The following is an 18,467-nucleotide window of genomic DNA, read 5'->3' on the forward strand; positions in this document are numbered from 1 at the left end:
TTCAGTCCTCACCACAGACTGAAAAATGAGTGGATTTCATTTTTAGCAATGACATTTACTGTACTAGTCTAAAAATCATCTCTTATTTCCAGTAGATCCTGTAATATTTTTAAACCTAATTAATATAATTGATGGTTACTGGGGGTCAATGCCTCTCAGCAGCAGCGGGTGCAAGGCAGGAAATCTGATTTGTGACTATAAACGCAGTTATATTATAAAATGTAATTTTTGGTACGACCAATGATAGTACACCAACCAACCTAACCAGACAGTTTTTTGGAGATATGGATGAGAAAACCCAAACTTGACAACAAGTGAATCGTGGTGCCCCGTCCGTGAATTGTTGCTGCTAATCATCCTTCCACATGGCGATCTTGACTGGAATGAAGCCGCTTTTTATAATTTATTTTATGTTACTTTCACTCAGAAATGATTAATTTTCTGTGACTAATAGATTTTCGTTTTCTGTCCCGTGTCAGTAAATGTCATGCTTTACATAACATTCGGTTCGCACTTTCCCAAGAATACAATACTTTTTATGGCTTTTTCATTTCTGTTTCCACTTCCCAGGGATATCTGAAACATTCCAGACGGGGTATTTCTGAATGTTACGTATAGAAATTTGAGAGAAACGAAACCGAAAGCGCCTGTCTTCGCTTGAAACTCCCAACCCCCTCGCACTTGTAAAGAGCTGCGGCAGTCCAGTCCGCCGTCAGAGCTTCGTTTGCTCTGCAGTTGTACCTTGCGCAGGTAGCCTACTTTACTGATCATCTTGGTTGAGGACTTCAACTGGTATCTTGAACATGGAATCCGAAGACGAGCGCTTCCTGGCTTTCATACAAGACTGCTATAGAAACAGGATCAAGAAGCTAATCAATCCCGTGGCCGTACTCGATCACATAAATTTCATCGGAGATGAGGAGAAGGAAGAAGTGAAACAACTTACCGTCAATAAAGGCCGCATATGTGGGACAGAGAGGCTGCTGACAATCATAGAGGCAATGCCCACTCCGCGTCCCTTAGGCTGGCGCCAGCAGTTCTGCACAGCTCTGAAAGAAGCGGGTAACAAACAGGCGGCTGTCTATTTGGACCCTTCGGCTGAGCTCCCGAGTGCATCCATGGAAGCTGAAAACGATTACCGTGTCAAGCTCATCGGTATACTTTTCTCGACGTTAAAAGACATGGAGGCTAAAACAGTAGCCCTCAGCTGTTACGAACGGAAGGTTATAACTGAGGAAGACAAACAAAATGTGAGTATATCACTTGTCAACCCCAGCCCCTTAAAAAAAAACCTTTAGGTGTTCTTTAAGTGTACTGCTTGTTGCGGACAGATTGCCAAATACATGTTCTGTAATTGGTCACAGTTTACAAACATCAGCAAGTTCTAATGGCTAATGTATAGCGCGACACCTGCTGCTCAGTCTGTGTAGTGTATTTAGAAATCCTGATAAAATCCGACATGGATCATTTGAATTCAAACAAAAACATAATAACTAGTAAAGGACACGGTCCTGAAATAAAATGTGAGTACAGTATATACCAAGTTAAAGATATGGAATTACTGCTGTTTCTTATGTTTTCTAAATAGTTTATCTATTCAATTTCTCTAGAAGTTTTAATATATTACTTCTGATGACTGATCTACAGCAAGTGCAGCTTGTCTACGTATATTGGTAACATTTTTTTTTTCTTTTCAGCATTAAAATTCAGCTTAACATTGATCACAGGGCTGATGTAACATTGCTAAGTAGTGCTTTCCAAAGAAACATCGGTGTATGGATGAAAAAGTATCATTTCATATGGTCAGAAGTTTCAACAATTTGATGAGCTTCTCCATTGTTGTGCATTTTTGCCTCTTTCTCGTTCTTGCATTCTGTACTTTGTTTTGCATGTCTTTGAGCCATTGTGTTTGTCTGCTGCTCAATCGCTCAACATTCAGGGATACTTTTTTGACTAAGTGCTTCTGCATTTTGATTTATTGTTTCTCATCCTCCAACATTGTTGTCCGATTGCTTTGCCATACACACATGATGACAGGTCACTTTGCTTTCCTTTATATATTGTACATTTAATAAAGTTTGATGACCAATAAAAACAATAATTACACTTGATAATGACTTCTCTAGACATATCTGTGGTCTGTGGAATTATTAATAAATGGGCTTGCAGGGACTGTGCTTGTAGTAAAATACATTTTTCTGGCCACCAGCTTGCTGTAACCTAAAATTTTTTGAATTTCCAGAATATATCAGGCCATTTTCAGGATTATGTCTTGCTTGTTTATGTGCTTTAGTGTCTTGTCTTCTTATTCTTTCTTATTCTTCAAAACTTTGTTGCCTTCTGCGATTCACTTGATGCTCAGCTGATGTCACTGCTCTTCTTTTTCTTTCGGCTATTATGGTAGTTATCCCTTTGTTGTTTGATTACTTTGACGTAAATGCATGACCACTTTGCCATACTTTAGGGCCACCAGGTTGCTGCTACCTAGAATTTATTGAATTTCCAGAATTTCCAGAACATATCAGGTCATAAGCTTTCAATTAAGACAAAGATCAAGATTCTAACCCCATTTCTTCACAAGCAATTGCGTGACAGACTGACCTTAGCATTTTATATATACATTTTGTTTATATAGCCCCAAAGAAAAGAAAAACAAATGCAGTGATTCTTAAATTTACTTTGACTTTTATTTCATTGCAGACAGTATGAACTCAAGATATTTCATATTTTATCTGGTCAACCTCATTTCATTTATTAATATGCATCCATTCCTGCATTTCAGGCCTGCAGCACATTCCAAACAGAGTTGGGATGGTAAAGCATTTACCACTTTGTTGTATTCCTTCTCACAAATCTTAAAAGATGATTTGGCACTGAGGAGACTAAACGATGAAGCATTTCAGGTGTTGTTTTGTCCCAGTCTTCCTGCGAAGGTGTGCAACAGAATGGGGTCATCTTTGTCTCATTTTTCATTTCAAAATTCTCCACACCTTCTCTATTGGGGACAGGTCAGGACTGCATGCAGGTCAGTCCAATACCCATAACTCTCTTCTTCTACCTGCTTTTGTCATGTATGTAGAATATGCATTGTCTTGTTGAAAAATGTATGGATGTTCCTGGAAACGATATCGCCTGACGTGGCACAGTTGGTGGCAATCAGTAATCACTAAGTGTAGGGTCATCCACTCCTGTATCTCACAAAGGTACTGCGCGCCATGCTCCCCCACTCCCCCCAACACAAAGACGCAAATGCAGCGATTATTATTTAAAAATCTAAAAAGCCACGGACCTCACTTTACCACACATACCATGCTTTTGGATTTGTTTCTCGTAACTGTCTGGATGGACCTTTTTGTGTTTGATCCAGAGCACACAACATCTATTTCTCCCAAAAAAGATCTGGAATACTGGTTTGTCTGACCACAATACACATTTCCACTGTGTGATGGTCCATCCCAGATGCCTCCGAGCCCAGAGAAGTCAAAATCGCTCCTGGAAATGGTTAATATAAGGCTTCTTTTTTTGCACAGTAAAGATGTATTTGTGATGTAATGATAATAATAATGATACATTTTATTTATGTAGCACCTTTCATACACTCAAGGACACTTTACAATTGAATACACACATTAACAAGACAGTAGAAATTACATACATGAAAAAGAATAATACTCATTGAAAAGATGTGTTTTTAACAGAAGTTTGAAAGTAATAATAGATTTTTTCTCGTGAAGGCAGAGAGGGAGAGAATTCCAAATTGTAGGGGCTATCACTCTGAAAGCTCTGCCACCCATAGTTACTAACCTGTATTTAGGTACAGTGAGTAAGTTAGCATCCGATGATCGTAACGCATGGGCAGGAGTGTAAGGAAGCAGCAGCTCAGACAGATAATGAGGGGCTAAACCATGAAGGGCTTTAAAGGTGAGAAGAATAATTTTATAGTTGATTCTTGAAGAAACTGTTAACCAATGTAAATCATAAAGGGCAGGAGTGATGGGAGCAGATTTTTTAGTGTGTGTAAGTAAACGAGCAGCAGAATTCTGAACATATTGTAATCTATTGATATATTTAGTCAAGAGGCCATAAAACAAAGCATTGCAATAGTCCAGACTGGTAGTGATGAAAGCGTGAATGAGTGTTTCAGTATCTTTCACACTGAGGAAAGAATGCAGATGAGCAATGTTACGAAGATGAATGATTGATTTCCCGAATGCAGTCAGTCAGCGCAACAGGTGAAGATGTTGCAATTGCATCAGCATTTACATAAAGTTGTGTGTCATCAGCATAGCAGTGGAAGCTCAGACCATACCGACGAATAATCTCACCTAATGGGAGCACATAGATGTTGAAGAGGATTGGACCGAGAACTGACCCTTGAGGGATACCTTGTGTGAATGAAGTAGTGGCAGATTTGTATTCCCTAATGAAGATGTAATACTGGCGATCACTGAGGGATGATGTGAATCAAGAAAGAGCAGCACCAGAGATACCAATAGCTGAAAGTAGGGACAGTAAAATGTTATGGTTAACTGTATCAAACACTGCGCTCAAGTCAAGAAGAACTACAATAGTGTCCATCCCAGAATCTGCTGTTATAAGTAAGTCATAGGCTACCTTAAGTAAAGCAGTTTCAGTGGTATGTAGGGCTTTGAATCCAGATTGAAAAGGCTCAGGCAGGTTATGCAAATTTAAATAATCATTGAGTTGAGCAGTAACAACCTTTTCTAAGATCTTAGTTATAAATGGAAGATTAGAAATTGAGCGATAAAATATTAGCTGTAAGGGATCTGAGCCAGGTTTTTTTAAAACAGGGGTTATAGCAGCAGTTTTTAAATCACTTGGAACAACACAGGTGTGGAAACTACAGTTGATTAAGTGAGAAATGGGGGCAGAAAGTTTGTCAGTGCAAGCCTTAATCAGTAAAGTAGGGGCAGGATCTAGGTGGCTGGTAGACTGATTTAATCTAGATATTACTTCAGCAATATAAATTGGTGTAGTGGGGTTAAATTTAGATAAATAAACTGTAGATTTAGAAGTATAATCAGTCAACAGAGATGAGGAATGGTTAGTAGAGAAACTTTGATATATGGTCATAATTTTTGACTAAAAATAGTCCAAAAATAGATTACAGCGCTCAACAGAGAAATAAGGATTTTTAACAGCAGGTTGACAAAGTCTGTTAACTGTACTAAAAAGAGATCAAGTACCAAAGTCAATAAGAGTGGAATAGTACTTTGAATGTGCTGCCGATAGGGCACATCTGTATTCCTTCAAGTGTTCGGTGTAAGCCAGGGCGTGAACAGCCAGACCAGTCATCTTCCATAGCCTTTCCAAGCCGCGACCAGTTTGTTCCATGGTACGTATTTCTGCTGTAAACCATGGAGATGACCGGGTAGTAGGAACAACCAAGGATTTAATAGGTGCCTAATGATCCAAAATTTGTGACAATGTGGAATTATATAGAAATAAAATGTGCATTGGGCAAGACAACCCAGAAACATCATGGAGACATGAAGCACCAACAGACATAGAGAAGGATAACTAATCAATGTTCTTGATATTACGATAGGTTATTTTAGATTTTAGACTTATTTTAGGTAGAGGGTAAGTGAAGATAAATTCAATCAGCTTGTGATTGGAGATACCAATAACAGTACCGGATGTACAGACAATGTAACTCTTTATTGTAGTGCTTGACAAAGGTTTGCTAAAGTAATCCCTTGCCCATGTGGTTATATCAGCTACTGATGAGTGATGGTTCAGGATGCAGTGCTGACTGAGGGATCGGAGATCAAAGGTGTTCAACTTAGTCTTGTGCCACTACCCATTACGCACTGAAATTTCTCCAGATTCCTTGAACCGTTTAATGATATTATGCACTGTAGAGGAAAAAATATGCAAATTCCTTCCAATCTTTCTTTAAGGAACATTGTTTTTAAACATTTCAATAATTTTCTCATGCATCTTTTGACAAACTTTAGATCCTCTGCCCATCATTGCTCCCTAAAGACTCAGCCTTTCTTGGATACTGCTTTTGTACCAAATCATGATTACAATCACCTGTTGACATCATCTGTTTGAAATCACATCATTATTTAACATTTTTACCTCATTAATGGCCCCAATTTGCCCTTGTCCCAATGTGTTGAAGGCCTGAAATGTAGGAATGAAAGTATATTAACAGATGAAATGAAATTGACCAGCCAAAACACAAAATATCTTGGGTTCATACTGTCTGCAATGAGATAAAAGTCAAAGAAAATTTAACAATCACTGTGTTTCTGTTTTTTTCCATTCCATCCCAACTTTTTCTGATTTGGTGTTGTATATGAATCACAAAGTTCTGAATTTCAATTAAAATAAAATTAAAAAAAACAAGCAGAAGAAAAATGTTAGAAGAGAACCAAGAGCAAATAACATAATTTGTTTAAGGTTACACTTAGGGATAGCAATGAAGATATTAAATTGCCCACAACAGTGACACCCATTTTATTATGGAGAATGATCAACAAGATAGGTCTGGATTTTGTTATCAGATTAGATCCAAACTATTGAAGAACAATGGATATTTAAGTGGAATTCTTTTGATGTTCTGATCAGCTCTAACAATTACATCAGGCTGCCGTCATTACCTGAGCTGTGGTTGTGTGTCCGGAAACTAAAACAATAGTCTTTGGGAGGGTAAAAAAATGTCTGGTATCGAATTCAGTAGAAAAGGGATGTGTCTGTGTGTAGACAATTAACAGGGAAATGAGAAAAAAAAAAAAACAAAAAGCATTTATCAAGTGTGAACATAGTTGTTTTAGGTACAGTAGCCATACTTCATGCAGTTCAGAAGAGGTCATTCACCTGAAGCTAAGCATGTTCAGGCCCAGTCAGTACTTGGATGGGAGACCATCTAAGAAAAGCTTGGATTGCTGCTGGAAGTGGTGTTGGTGAGGCCAGCGGGGGGTGCTTACCCTATGGTCTGAATGTGGATCCCAATGCCTCAGTGCCGTGATGGGGACACTGTGCTCTCAAAATGGTGCCTTCCATTGGATGAGACATAAAACTGAGGTCCTGACTCTTTGTGGTCATTAAAGATCCCTGTGTATCCTTTGTAAAGAGAAAGGTGTATCCCAATATCCTGGCTAAATTGCCCTTCATGGCATAGTCATTCTGGCCCCTAATCATCCCCTGTCTCCAATTGCCTATTTTTCTCACCACTTCACCACCTATATTTAATGTGTGGTGAGCGTACCAGTGCAAAAATGGCAGCAATTGCATCATCCAGGTGTATGCTACATGTTAGTGGTGGTTGAAGTGGCTCCCCTATCACTACAGTGCTTTGAATAATAAGAAAAGCACTACATAAATGTAAAGAATTATTAATATTGTTGCTTTAGCACAGAGGCTGCCCAGTCTCCTGCCCCAGTATTCTGCACACATTCCTTTCATGAACTGCATTCTCAGCTTCAATGCCCATTTCTCAATAGGCTCAGTAAGTGTGCCGTGTGGGCAGAGAGGTCTCAAAGGATGCCCTGGGCCACGCATTCCCTGTGCTGCCCAAAGAGCACACACCAATTCCAAAATATATAAAAATATAAATACACACATGTTTAAATATTTTATTAAAGCATCATAGAAGACATTTAGTTGTACTCAAGATGAAGACTAAAATTAGCAGGAGAGCAGATGTGTTTTTCAAAACTGAAGGCAAGTCCGTTCTGCCGCTACCCCATAAATCATCAGTTGTGAGTAAATGTTATTCCAGAATGCAGCATGACTAAATTAGCCTGAAGTAAAAAAAAAAAAGTTTGCCTGTGGAAAAATGGCAAACACAAGATGAGATAGGGTGTGAGAAATGAAAAAGGAAGTAGAAAGATGGAGGATATAAATATGGCATTTAAAGATTCATTGTAAAAATCTGGAGCAAAGAAGAAGCAAAGGACATAGACAGTGATCTTGATGACATGGATGCTAGTGAGACAGCTGAAGGTACCAATATTATTAGCAGCAGCTGTGCAGGCTAGTTAGGCAGCTATGTTATTACCTCAGTACTACTCTCTGCTGCCATCACTGCAAGCAAGAACTGTGCGACATCCATTCCCTTTTGGGCCTTGATCACCCTTTTAGATGGTGTGGGAAGGACTGGTAAGGATCCAATTAGAGGGATGGAAAAAAGACACATTGGCATTAATGTTTCCTAAAATAAGAATTATTTTGTCAACATACTTATGCCAGTGAAGCTTATTGTCATGTGTATGTAGTCACAGCCAGATTTATGGATGCTCCATAGGCTATAGGGGCCCTGAAATTAATCAAAATGTGTGAAAAAATGCAAGTTGTTTATTTTTCAAAGAAATATTTCTGCCACTGGACTGACCAGTCAAATCCTGTTTAACATCCTAACCATTATAAAGTACATTAGAATAATTGATTCCACGTCTAACTGCACAAACACCCTCACCCTCAATGTCATGTCTCTTTGAGTGAACTGCAGATAGCAACAGAGGGCCAATGTTGGAACAGCATTTACGGCAGCAGGAGAGCTGAATATATGGGCTGTCTGAATGTGAAGTGTGTGAAGAAAAAAGCTATTTATCATTTTATAATAGTGATAGTTTTTCAGAAATGGCCAGTGACAGCATGGCAGGTTCTAGTTTTAGTGATAGTGAAGCACACAAAGGTGAAGATTTTGCACAAATGGTAAACTATGATGCCACTTCTGAGTTTGCATAGTGTAACAAAAGTGCTGGGCAACTTTCAAAGCTGCTGTTCAATAATCTGCAGGCCACAAGGCAGAATCATCAGATACAAGTGATCCCTGAAACGTTACAGGACTTCAGTCTTCTGATAAGTGACAGTATATAATTGTGACAATGCACAACAGCTGATCCAGTGGAACACACTGAAAACAAATTACAGGGTGCACATGAGGTCTGATGTCAGTTGTGACAAGCTATCAATTGTTATGAACTGAAGCGCTAATGAGTTATAAAGTATGTAGTCCCAAAAATGCACAGGTGAATAAACCACCAGGAGCTGTGGGAGATCTTCAGGTTTTATAGAGTGGAGGGCAGTTCTTGGTGATGATTGTCAGGTGGCCCCTACTCTTGGGGGAACTACAAACAAAGTACATGTAATATAACACAGGCAAAAAATCCAGCAGATAATTAGGAAAAGTAATATTAACAAAAATAAATGGCTCAAGAATAACAATAAGGACATGAAACATGGATTTGAACCCTAGCCAGGGGAAAAACTCTGGCTGAAACATAACACAGACTTGGTCAAAAAACCTGTGGGTGAAATTCCTGGAATGTTAAAAATGTTTAAGCTTATTTATTTGTATTTTGTTGAAAAGAACTGACCTGTCAATTCACACAACAGTGAGAAAGTTTTTTGCTGCTATCCATACACCCATTCCATACTCTCACACTACGTGCTGTTCTTGTGTAATGGTTATTCAGGCGTTGCATGTTATGTTATTGAGGCGTCTCTTCAGAACACTTCACAAAAACACAAGAAAATAAAATATATATGCAAACCTCTCTTAAAGCATGTTTTCATTTTATGATTATGGGTTACTAAGTGTAAATTGGCAAATTTATCCATTTTAAATGAAATCTACAATAGTAATATAGACACTGTATATATATATATATATATATATATATATATATTTATATATACAGTGGAACCTCGTTTTACAAGATTAATCCGTTCCAGAAAGTGACTTGTGAACAGAAATGCTCGTACCCCAAATCGAATTTTCCCATAAGAAATAATGTAAATTTAATTAATCTGTTCCACAACCCAGAACTGTTGATAAACATACATTGTATGTAGTGGCAAGTACCCCTTACTCTCAACGAACTCCTGGAACTCCTGATGTGCCTCTCGGCGGCTGCCTTATCTGAGCCTGTGGCTTTGCCATGCCTTATGACACTGTGAATAGCACTTCTTTTTTTAAACTTCTGAAACCATAGCCTGTGCGCTTTAAATGATTCCGCTTCTGTATCACTCATTCAAGGGGTTTTTTTAATGAGATCAGCATGCAACTCCTTGCTTTTTCACATATGATCGCCTTGGATATGTTATCACCCACTAACTATTTCTGGTTCATCCACACTAGCAACAACTTTTCAACATCTTTGATTGCTTTAGGTCTTTATTTCGTTAACACTTTAACACCTTTTGCCATACCAGCACTCTTGAATCTGTCTTTCTCTTTAAGAATGGTACATATTGTCGACGTTGCTTTGCCGTATTGGCGTGCCAGATCAGCCACAAGAACACCATCTTCGTGCTTTTTGATGATCTCTGTTTTCAGTTCGATGGTTATTTTCACTAATTTCTTCATGGGTGCATCCTTTAATGCTTTCTTTGGCCCCATGCTGTTCGTACACTTTTGTAACTCAACAGTAAGATACACAAAAAACAACGTGTTTGCAATAAAATAACTCACATATTAATTTGGTGAAGAAAGGGCTCAGCAGGGCCATCTTAACAGCATTACAGGCCCCTGGGCAAAGCAGTGCACTGGGGCCCCTACCTACACAACCACTCACAGGAGTAAAAATGTAAATGGTTGATAAAATTAAACATATATTTATTGTATTGGTACTTACAACAAAATAAGTGTTTAAACATTAAAAAACATGCTGTACAGCAAAGATTAATCAACAAGTCACAACATACATAGATTAGTATGGGGCCTCTATGCTCGTGGGGCCCCCAGGCAACTGCCCAATGTGCCCACGCGTTAAGACGGCAGTGGGGCTCAAACTGACTCAAGATTCCTTTGTCTAACAGACACTGCACAAACCATACATGTTTGATCATATTTGAAAACGCTCAGGTTCTGAGTAACTACTCGTGTACGGAGACAAATTTCATGACGGAAAAATGCTCATATACTGGATTACTTTGGAAGAGAGGTGCTCGTGAACAGAGGAGTCAAACACTTATGATTTATGACCGAGTTAATTTCAGTTGGTAGGGTTAGGTCAGTTCTGTTTCAAAGTTTCAGTAGTTTATCAGTGTCTGGATTTCTGACATGTTTTGTTTTTCTGCTACTTTTGGAAGTTAACTATATCCTTAGATAATGCAAAACAATTTTGGAAATGTTCATGACTAAAACTTCAAAGCTACAGTAGCAAGGCTAGGAAAACATCCAGACATTTCAGTCAATTATAGGATAGATTTTTTTTATCATTCTGTTTAGACAAGTGTAAATGATATGATAAGTTAAAAGGAATTGAGACGTGACAAATACTAATGTAATGTATGAATCAGTCAGTCAGTCAGTCATTGTCCAACCTGCTATATCCTAACACAGGGTCACGGGGTCTGCTGGAGCCAATCCCAGCCAACAGAGGGCGCAAGGAAGGAACAAACCCTGGGCAAGGCGCCGGCCCACCACAGGGTACACACACACACAAACACCAAGCACACACTAGGGACAATTTAGGATCGGTAATGTACCTAATCTGCATGTCTGGACTGTGGGAGGAAACCGGAGCACCCGGAGGAAACCCACTCTGACATAGGGAGAACATGCAAACTCCACGCAGGGAGGTCCCGGGAAGCACGCAGGTCTCCTTACTGCGAGGCAGCAGCGCTACCACTGCACCACCGTGCCGCCCACATGTATGAATCAAGACTTACAAATTCAAATTCCTTTTCCTAAAATGATTTAAAAGATTATAATGGTTTAAATATGTTAAAAGCAGAATGATATTGAAAATATTGTACTGTTGAGCACTCGAGGGGGAAAGAGAGAGGTACTGGAAAAATCTGTTTGAAACTAAAAAATCATAATGGGAACATGTCTTAAGAAATCTACTTTTGGCAGCTTCCAAAAAGATAAAAAGTACTGAACTAAGGGGGCTAAATACTTATATAAATGAGAGATTTTGATTTTTAATAAATTTGTAAACCTTTGTGGAAACATGTCATTATGTGTGTAAAAGATAGCCCAGCCACAGACAGACACGACACCAGATCTCCACAACACATGGTTTATTTACAATATTTACAGTTTATAGTGCGCAGTCCAGTCCCCACTAATCCACACAACTACTCAGTCCTTTTCTCTCTCCGGCCGCCTCCACTCCTCTCCCGCAAGCTCCACTCCGGATGTGCTCCAGGTGCTCTGTGATGGTCTTCCGGCAGCACCAGGAAGTTTTGCCCTTGCACCTGGAAGCACTCCGGGCATACACAGTTCCTGGATCGGCAGCACTTCCTGGTGTGGTGGAAGTGCTGTCCTCCAGGATTTGGGAACCATCCAGGCGCCCCCTGGTGGTTGCCATGGACCCCACAGGGTTTAGCTTCCCAGCACTGTATCTGTGGCCCCTGATGGAAACCAGTGGGGCTGCCCTCTTGCGCCCAGGGGTGATATTGCCCCTCTCCCGGGCTTTCCCTGCTCCAGGCGTCCCGGTGGGGCAAGGTCCCTGGTCATCTGCCACATGTGTTATTGAGTGTACGTTGATGGGCAAAACTGGATTTAACCATTTAAAAAATGTATGCAGAAAGTGAAGGGTTCTTAATACTTTCTTAATTCACTCTATATATGGGAAAGAAGATTCTGTACAGCTAGTTCAGTTCATGTTCTAGAACACAGTCAAAGTAAAGTTAGTTGATGTTTTATTGGACCCTGTTAGCTGTGCATTAAATTACAACCACAGTAACTTGTAACATACTCAGATGACATTGATAGGTAAAAGAATTGATGTCTTAAAATGCATGATAAACCTCCGTGATGTAGTGCTAGCCCAACATCCCACCCATATTCTGAATAAATAATATATAAAATGGTAAGTTCTGTCTGTCATGCGATTTACATGCAGACTACTAGGGCTAGAACCTTACTCTTACTCTTGATCGTATGTAATGAAATTGAGGTGGCAGCAACCTCACCTGAGCTCATAGCTTTATTATGGCCAAGTGATCAGCAAATCAAAAAAATACCAGCAATATCTGCTGAACACATCACTAGAAGGTGCTTAAGACAGAGCAGCTGAGCAGCAGGCAGACATGAAGGCTCATATGCATGCAAGATAACATCCAGGATATGAAAGACAAGAGCAAGAACAAGAGAGAAATGTGTGCCAACAAACAAGCTCCACATAGGAAAGTTACATCACTAGTCTGATCACTGTGAAGCCATATTTTTTGTCATGGAGAAAATAAAACAATTTTTTTGCCAAAATGGAAAAGTTCAGTTAAACCCCAGGGACACAGTACATCTGTGTTCAGAATTCATAATCAGGTGTAAGTTCTTTGCATTTTATTGCTTTGTGCCCTCCCCCACCATAAAGTGAAAGCTTTAGATTCCTCAAAGATTTCAATCTCGTTTTTCAACAGATCTCGGCATTTTAGGGTCCCCTGATACCGAAAATACTGATATCTCAATGATGGGTGTGTCTGTGTGTCACAGTTTCTAGAGCTAAAATAGCTGTACGGATAACTCAAAAACTCGAAACTTAACCCTGTTATGAGATGACAATGTTGTGATTCGTTTGTTAGCCAAATTGTGCAAGAAAAAGAGACACTCCAGAGGAACCCACAAATACTATAATTCTGCAATTAATTATGAATTCTTCTTGTCAATTGCAATCGTAATGACCTATTTTATGATCAGAAAGTTCAGCATCACAGCAGTAAATAATTACTGAAATGTTAAGGAATATTTTGGGTAACTTGGTTCACAGGGTACAAAGCCTACTGACGCTCACATTCCATTTTTTTGGATCATGTTTCACTAGCAGAATATAATAATGTAGCATCCTTGATCTCATTACTGGAAGACAGTAGTATAAACAAGAAACACTGAAAAGCACCAAACTCCAAAATGCTTCCTAACTTTAAGTAAGCTATGTTGTGTTTGCCTTCAGTCAGCTTCTCTTCAAAAACATTTGACAAGATCTTCTTCATCTAAATGATTTCTAACTGTCTTTAGAATATTTTTTCATTAAGCCTGACAGGAGGGAAGACTCCATTGGGTGGCATTGGTGAAGAGTAATAGTTTGAGGGGAATGTAACCTTTGCAACAGCACCTAGTTCAGGCTGTGATACATAAACAAGAGATATAGCAGACAGTTACAGGCAGCCCATCACCTTGCATTATTAATATGCTTGGGCCACAAAATGCATTTATGAAAAAACCATCATAATTCTAAGCTGACTGGCAAGCATAAATGAACAGAAATATGTCTGTACTATTAGAATTAATTGCAAACAAGATTAAGTATATTAAGCAAAAATATCAAAAATTGAAAAAGAAAAGAAATGTTGTGATAACACAAGTCTACAAAATAGATTGATTAAGATGGTGTTGCTTCCAATGGTAAAGATTCTTGGCAATAAGAGGCAGGTCTAGGTGGGCGGAAACCAGAAGTGAAGTCAAAGGTGTCATGCTTGTCAAGTTCCTGGTCAGGAGAGAGAGGGGACGAGAAAAGGCATTAGTCAACAGCGCCCTCTTGCTTTCCAGGGGAAGATTACAGTTTTCTGAGCCCTTAAACTGTCCCTTCTGCACACACTTGTGTGACAAAAGTCATTTAGTGAAGTTAGACTTTCTGTTAATGCATTATGATCAGGGCCGGATTTTCCTATAGGCTAACTAGGCTTCAGCCTAGGGCCTCAAGATCAAGAGGGGCCTACATTCAAATTGTTAGCAAAATTTTATTATCTCTCATGTAATTTACAAACTTAAAAATGGAAGGTGAAAGGGCCTCATAAGTGGAATAGCCTAGGGCCTCTTTTCATATAAATCCGGCCCTGATTATGATGCATGAGTATTCCTAAAATGTGTTCCTCAAGGTAGACAATTGCCTCAGAAATCACCATTGAAATGTTCTACGTGAAAATGAGAAAATTAGAGTGTGACCGGCATTATGTATTATGATATCTATTTTTCTGCAGTACTTTTTTTTTCATTAATGGTGTATTTGTATAATTAAGATTTTAATTAACAGAAAAAATTACCTGGCTGAAAATGACTGATAGTCTGTGATGGAGGAATGCCATCACAAATATATTACTTGTTAATTAGTTGAATTTTAATATACTGTACATAACCCGACTCAGTTTATGTAATACATCAGTTTAATTATACAATGTTGTTCTATTAAAGCAGTTGTTCACCCTTTATCGTCAATCATTTAAAAGTGCCTACTAAAATTTAAGTTAGCTTCTTACCTTGTTTGGTACGAGATTAAGAAGAAGAGTTTGAGTATAGTGGACAAACCAGACAATAAAGTGTCCAGGCTTTAAGAGCTATGGTTACATCCATGTTTGATTGAAGGGTGTAAAACTAGCAAAAACTTGGCCTTAAACTTATGTATGCTGGCTGATTAAGATTTATAAAAATACTAGTAATGTGACTTTTAATCTTAATATCTGTAAAGCATACAATGTTCACAAGAAAACTATTGGTGTTAAAATTCACAAGAAAGCTATTGGAGTTAAAATACACTACAATAACAGTTTTGTTTCTGAAACTGTTACTATACCGTGCATCTCCTAACACCAGCTAGCTAACTAGAAAGTTTTCATTCTCCACCTCTGAATCATCCTGTTCTTCTACTGGCTCTATGTCTCTTGACTCTTGATGGAGTCCTCTTTTTTACATCAAAGAGCAAACAGATCGTGCAGATGTCTCTGCATAACCATGCCTAACACATTATAGCCCAAATCCAAAAGAAAGGTGAGGTATCAGCAATCAACATCTCCAGAATACTGTGTGCATTTGAGTTGTCTATGTTATCTAAAGGTCTTTCTTTTGTACCTGTTCTGAGATGGAGCCTCACACAAGACCTTCACCAGACTGCCCAGATGAGGCTCTGCCAGCCGTCCAACTGCTACTTGGCATGCTGCGGCCTACACAGACCTAACAATGTCGAGCTTGCTTTTAAAGGTCTAAAATATAAAAAAATGTCCCAAACTGTACTGTACAAAAATGCCTTACAAGGGAGAGAAACCATAAACACTCTACCTTGTAACCAAAGGCCAACATTGAACCTTTATAAAACTGAAGATGTATTAATAAAAATAGAAAAATACAAGAAAGTACTCAAAAGAGCAGAAAATGATTTTCTAAAACAAATGAGTCCCAATACAAATCCAAACCATGAAAACCAATAACAGAAGCGATAAGTGCACAAAACCAGAAGATCAAATAAAAACAATACAATACACTCCGAACAGCTTTCAAAGACAACCCAAGGGAAACCATCTCATCCACCAAAATATAAAGGTCCCTCAGGTGTGACATCATGGGGTCCCAAGCACAGAACGCAAGGAAGGTATATGACGCAAACATTGTAGAAATGACATAAAACACATGAAAAAATAATAACTCAGAACAAATAATAATTCAGTCATGGAATAAACCCAGGCTGAAACATAGCAGTACCAACTTGTAGATGTTGTCCATTTCACATGCTCATTGAACAATTCCGTTTTTTTCTTAAAATCACTTATGTGCGTTCTTTAAGGATTACAGGAGCATTGTCTCCCTTTTAAATCCAAATTTGATCCACCAGGTCCCTTTCATCCTGTCATCGCTACGTTTTACCACCTGATTATTTGAAATACTACCTACTTTGCGCCCTTTCTAGTATTCCAGTAGAAATTTGTTTTAGTATGATGGTGATAAATATAAAAGCATAGCATTGTGATCACTATGAATGTGGAAATAGTTTCAAGAAGTGGCCACATTTGTTTAAAGGCTGATTTTTTTTAATTTGTATGAAATATTTAAGTACTTATTTAAGGAGAATGAAAACTATGTAGGTGTTTCTTTAATGAATACTTGAATGTGACAGAAAAGAATTTCAACTGGAACTTTGTTTCTGATAAACAGTTAAGACATAGAAGCTGATTAGACAGTCAGGAGTTGGGTATGTGTTGGACGGAGCAGATATTTTTATACAGTTTAAGCTGGGAACCAGCACAGTTTCACCACATAGCCACCTGTCTTAAACTGAACTGATGCCTGGTGTTATGATTAAGTGAAACCAGAAATTATTCCGAATCGCTGAGACTGTCCAGTATGGTGGCAGAAATTTTGGGTGGTTCAGTGTTACAGCTGAGTGAACTTGGGAGTGACTGTAGTCATTGGCATTGCTAATTTTGATACTGTAAATCTTCAGGACATAGATTTCAGACAGAGATAACTTTTTTCTTGCTTTGTGGAAAAACTGATAGTATTAAGTGTTAATTTAGTAAAAACAGTTACAGTGGCTTCAAAATATTTTTAGGGCCCTTCACTTTTTCACATTTTGCTATATTGTGGCCTTATGATTAAAAAAAAAACTAAAACAAACATCCCACTGACACAAGTTTCCAAACCTTTTACTCAGTACTTAGTGGAAACACTTTTGGCAGCAATTTCAGCCTAAACTGACATGACAAGCTTCACACACCCAAATTTAGGGATTTTCTGCCATTCTTCTCTGCAGATCTTCTCGGGCTCCGTTAGGTTGGATGGAGACTGTCAATGGACTGCTATTTTCAGGTCTCTTCAGAGATGTTTGATTGGGATCAAGTCTGGGCTCTGGCTGGGCTACTCAAGGACATTCCCAAAATTGTATCTAAGCCATTCTTGCGTTGTTATTGTCCTGTTTGAAGGAGATGTTTGGCCCAGTCTGAGGTCCAGAGCACTCTGGAGCAGGTTTTCATTAAGGATATCTCTGTACTTTCCTCTGTTCAAATTTACCTCAAGCCTGCCTAGTCTCACAGTTCCTGCCAATGAACCCCATAACCCCACAGCATGATACTGCCACCACCATACTTCACTGTTGAGATGGTATTGCACAGGTGGTGAGCAGTGCCTGGTTTCCTCCAAATGTGATGCTTAGAATTGAGGCCAAACAGCCTTGGTTTCTTCAGTCCAGGAGAATCTTGTTTCTCATAGTCTGAGAGTCTTTTAGGTGCCTTTTTGCCAACTCCAGGTGTGCTTTCACGAGTTGTCTAGCCACTCTGCCATAAAGCCCAGATTGGTAGAATGTTGCAGTGGTGGTTCTTGTTTCAGAAGTTTTCCCCATCCTGGCACAGGTGGGTATCTCTGTGGCTCAGTCAGAGTGACCATCAGGTTCTGGATCACCACTCTTACCAAGGCCTTTCTCCCATGTTTGTTCAGTTTGGCTGGGCAGCCAGCTCTAGGAAGAGTCCTGGTTCCAAATTACATCCACTTAACAATCACGGAGGCCACTGTGCTTCTGGGAACCTTCAATGGTACAGACATTTTTTTTGCCATCCCCAGATCTGTGCAGACACAATCCAGTCTCTAAGATCTGCATACAATTCCTTTGACCTCACGGCTTGGTTCTTGCTTTTATACACATCGTCAAGTGTAACACATTCTATAGATGAGTGTGTGCCTTTCCTAATCTTGTGCAATAAATTGAAATGATCATGTACAACCATATAACCATATGACCATACATGACTGTGCATCTCCAAACAAGATGTAAAAATAA

The 18,467-nt window shown here is 39.0% G+C and overlaps 1 protein-coding gene across 3 annotated transcripts in view; it reads left to right on the forward strand.

The window, feature by feature from the left end:
• Nucleotides 1-657: 657 nt before the first annotated feature.
• ifih1 (interferon induced with helicase C domain 1) overlaps nucleotides 658-18,467 on the forward strand; it is a 141,491-nt gene continuing 123,681 nt past the window's right edge. For all 3 annotated transcript variants that reach the window (XM_028806397.2, XM_028806398.2, XM_028806399.2), the window contains exon 1: nucleotides 658-1,250. In XM_028806397.2, the coding sequence (XP_028662230.2) occupies nucleotides 804-1,250 (447 nt within the window). In that variant the 5' untranslated portion in view covers nucleotides 658-803. The remainder of the gene's footprint in view (nucleotides 1,251-18,467) is intronic.

Source organism: Erpetoichthys calabaricus, chromosome 8 (assembly GCF_900747795.2).
Source record: "Erpetoichthys calabaricus chromosome 8, fErpCal1.3, whole genome shotgun sequence".
In the NCBI taxonomy this organism is placed as follows: Eukaryota; Metazoa; Chordata; class Cladistia; order Polypteriformes; family Polypteridae; genus Erpetoichthys; species Erpetoichthys calabaricus.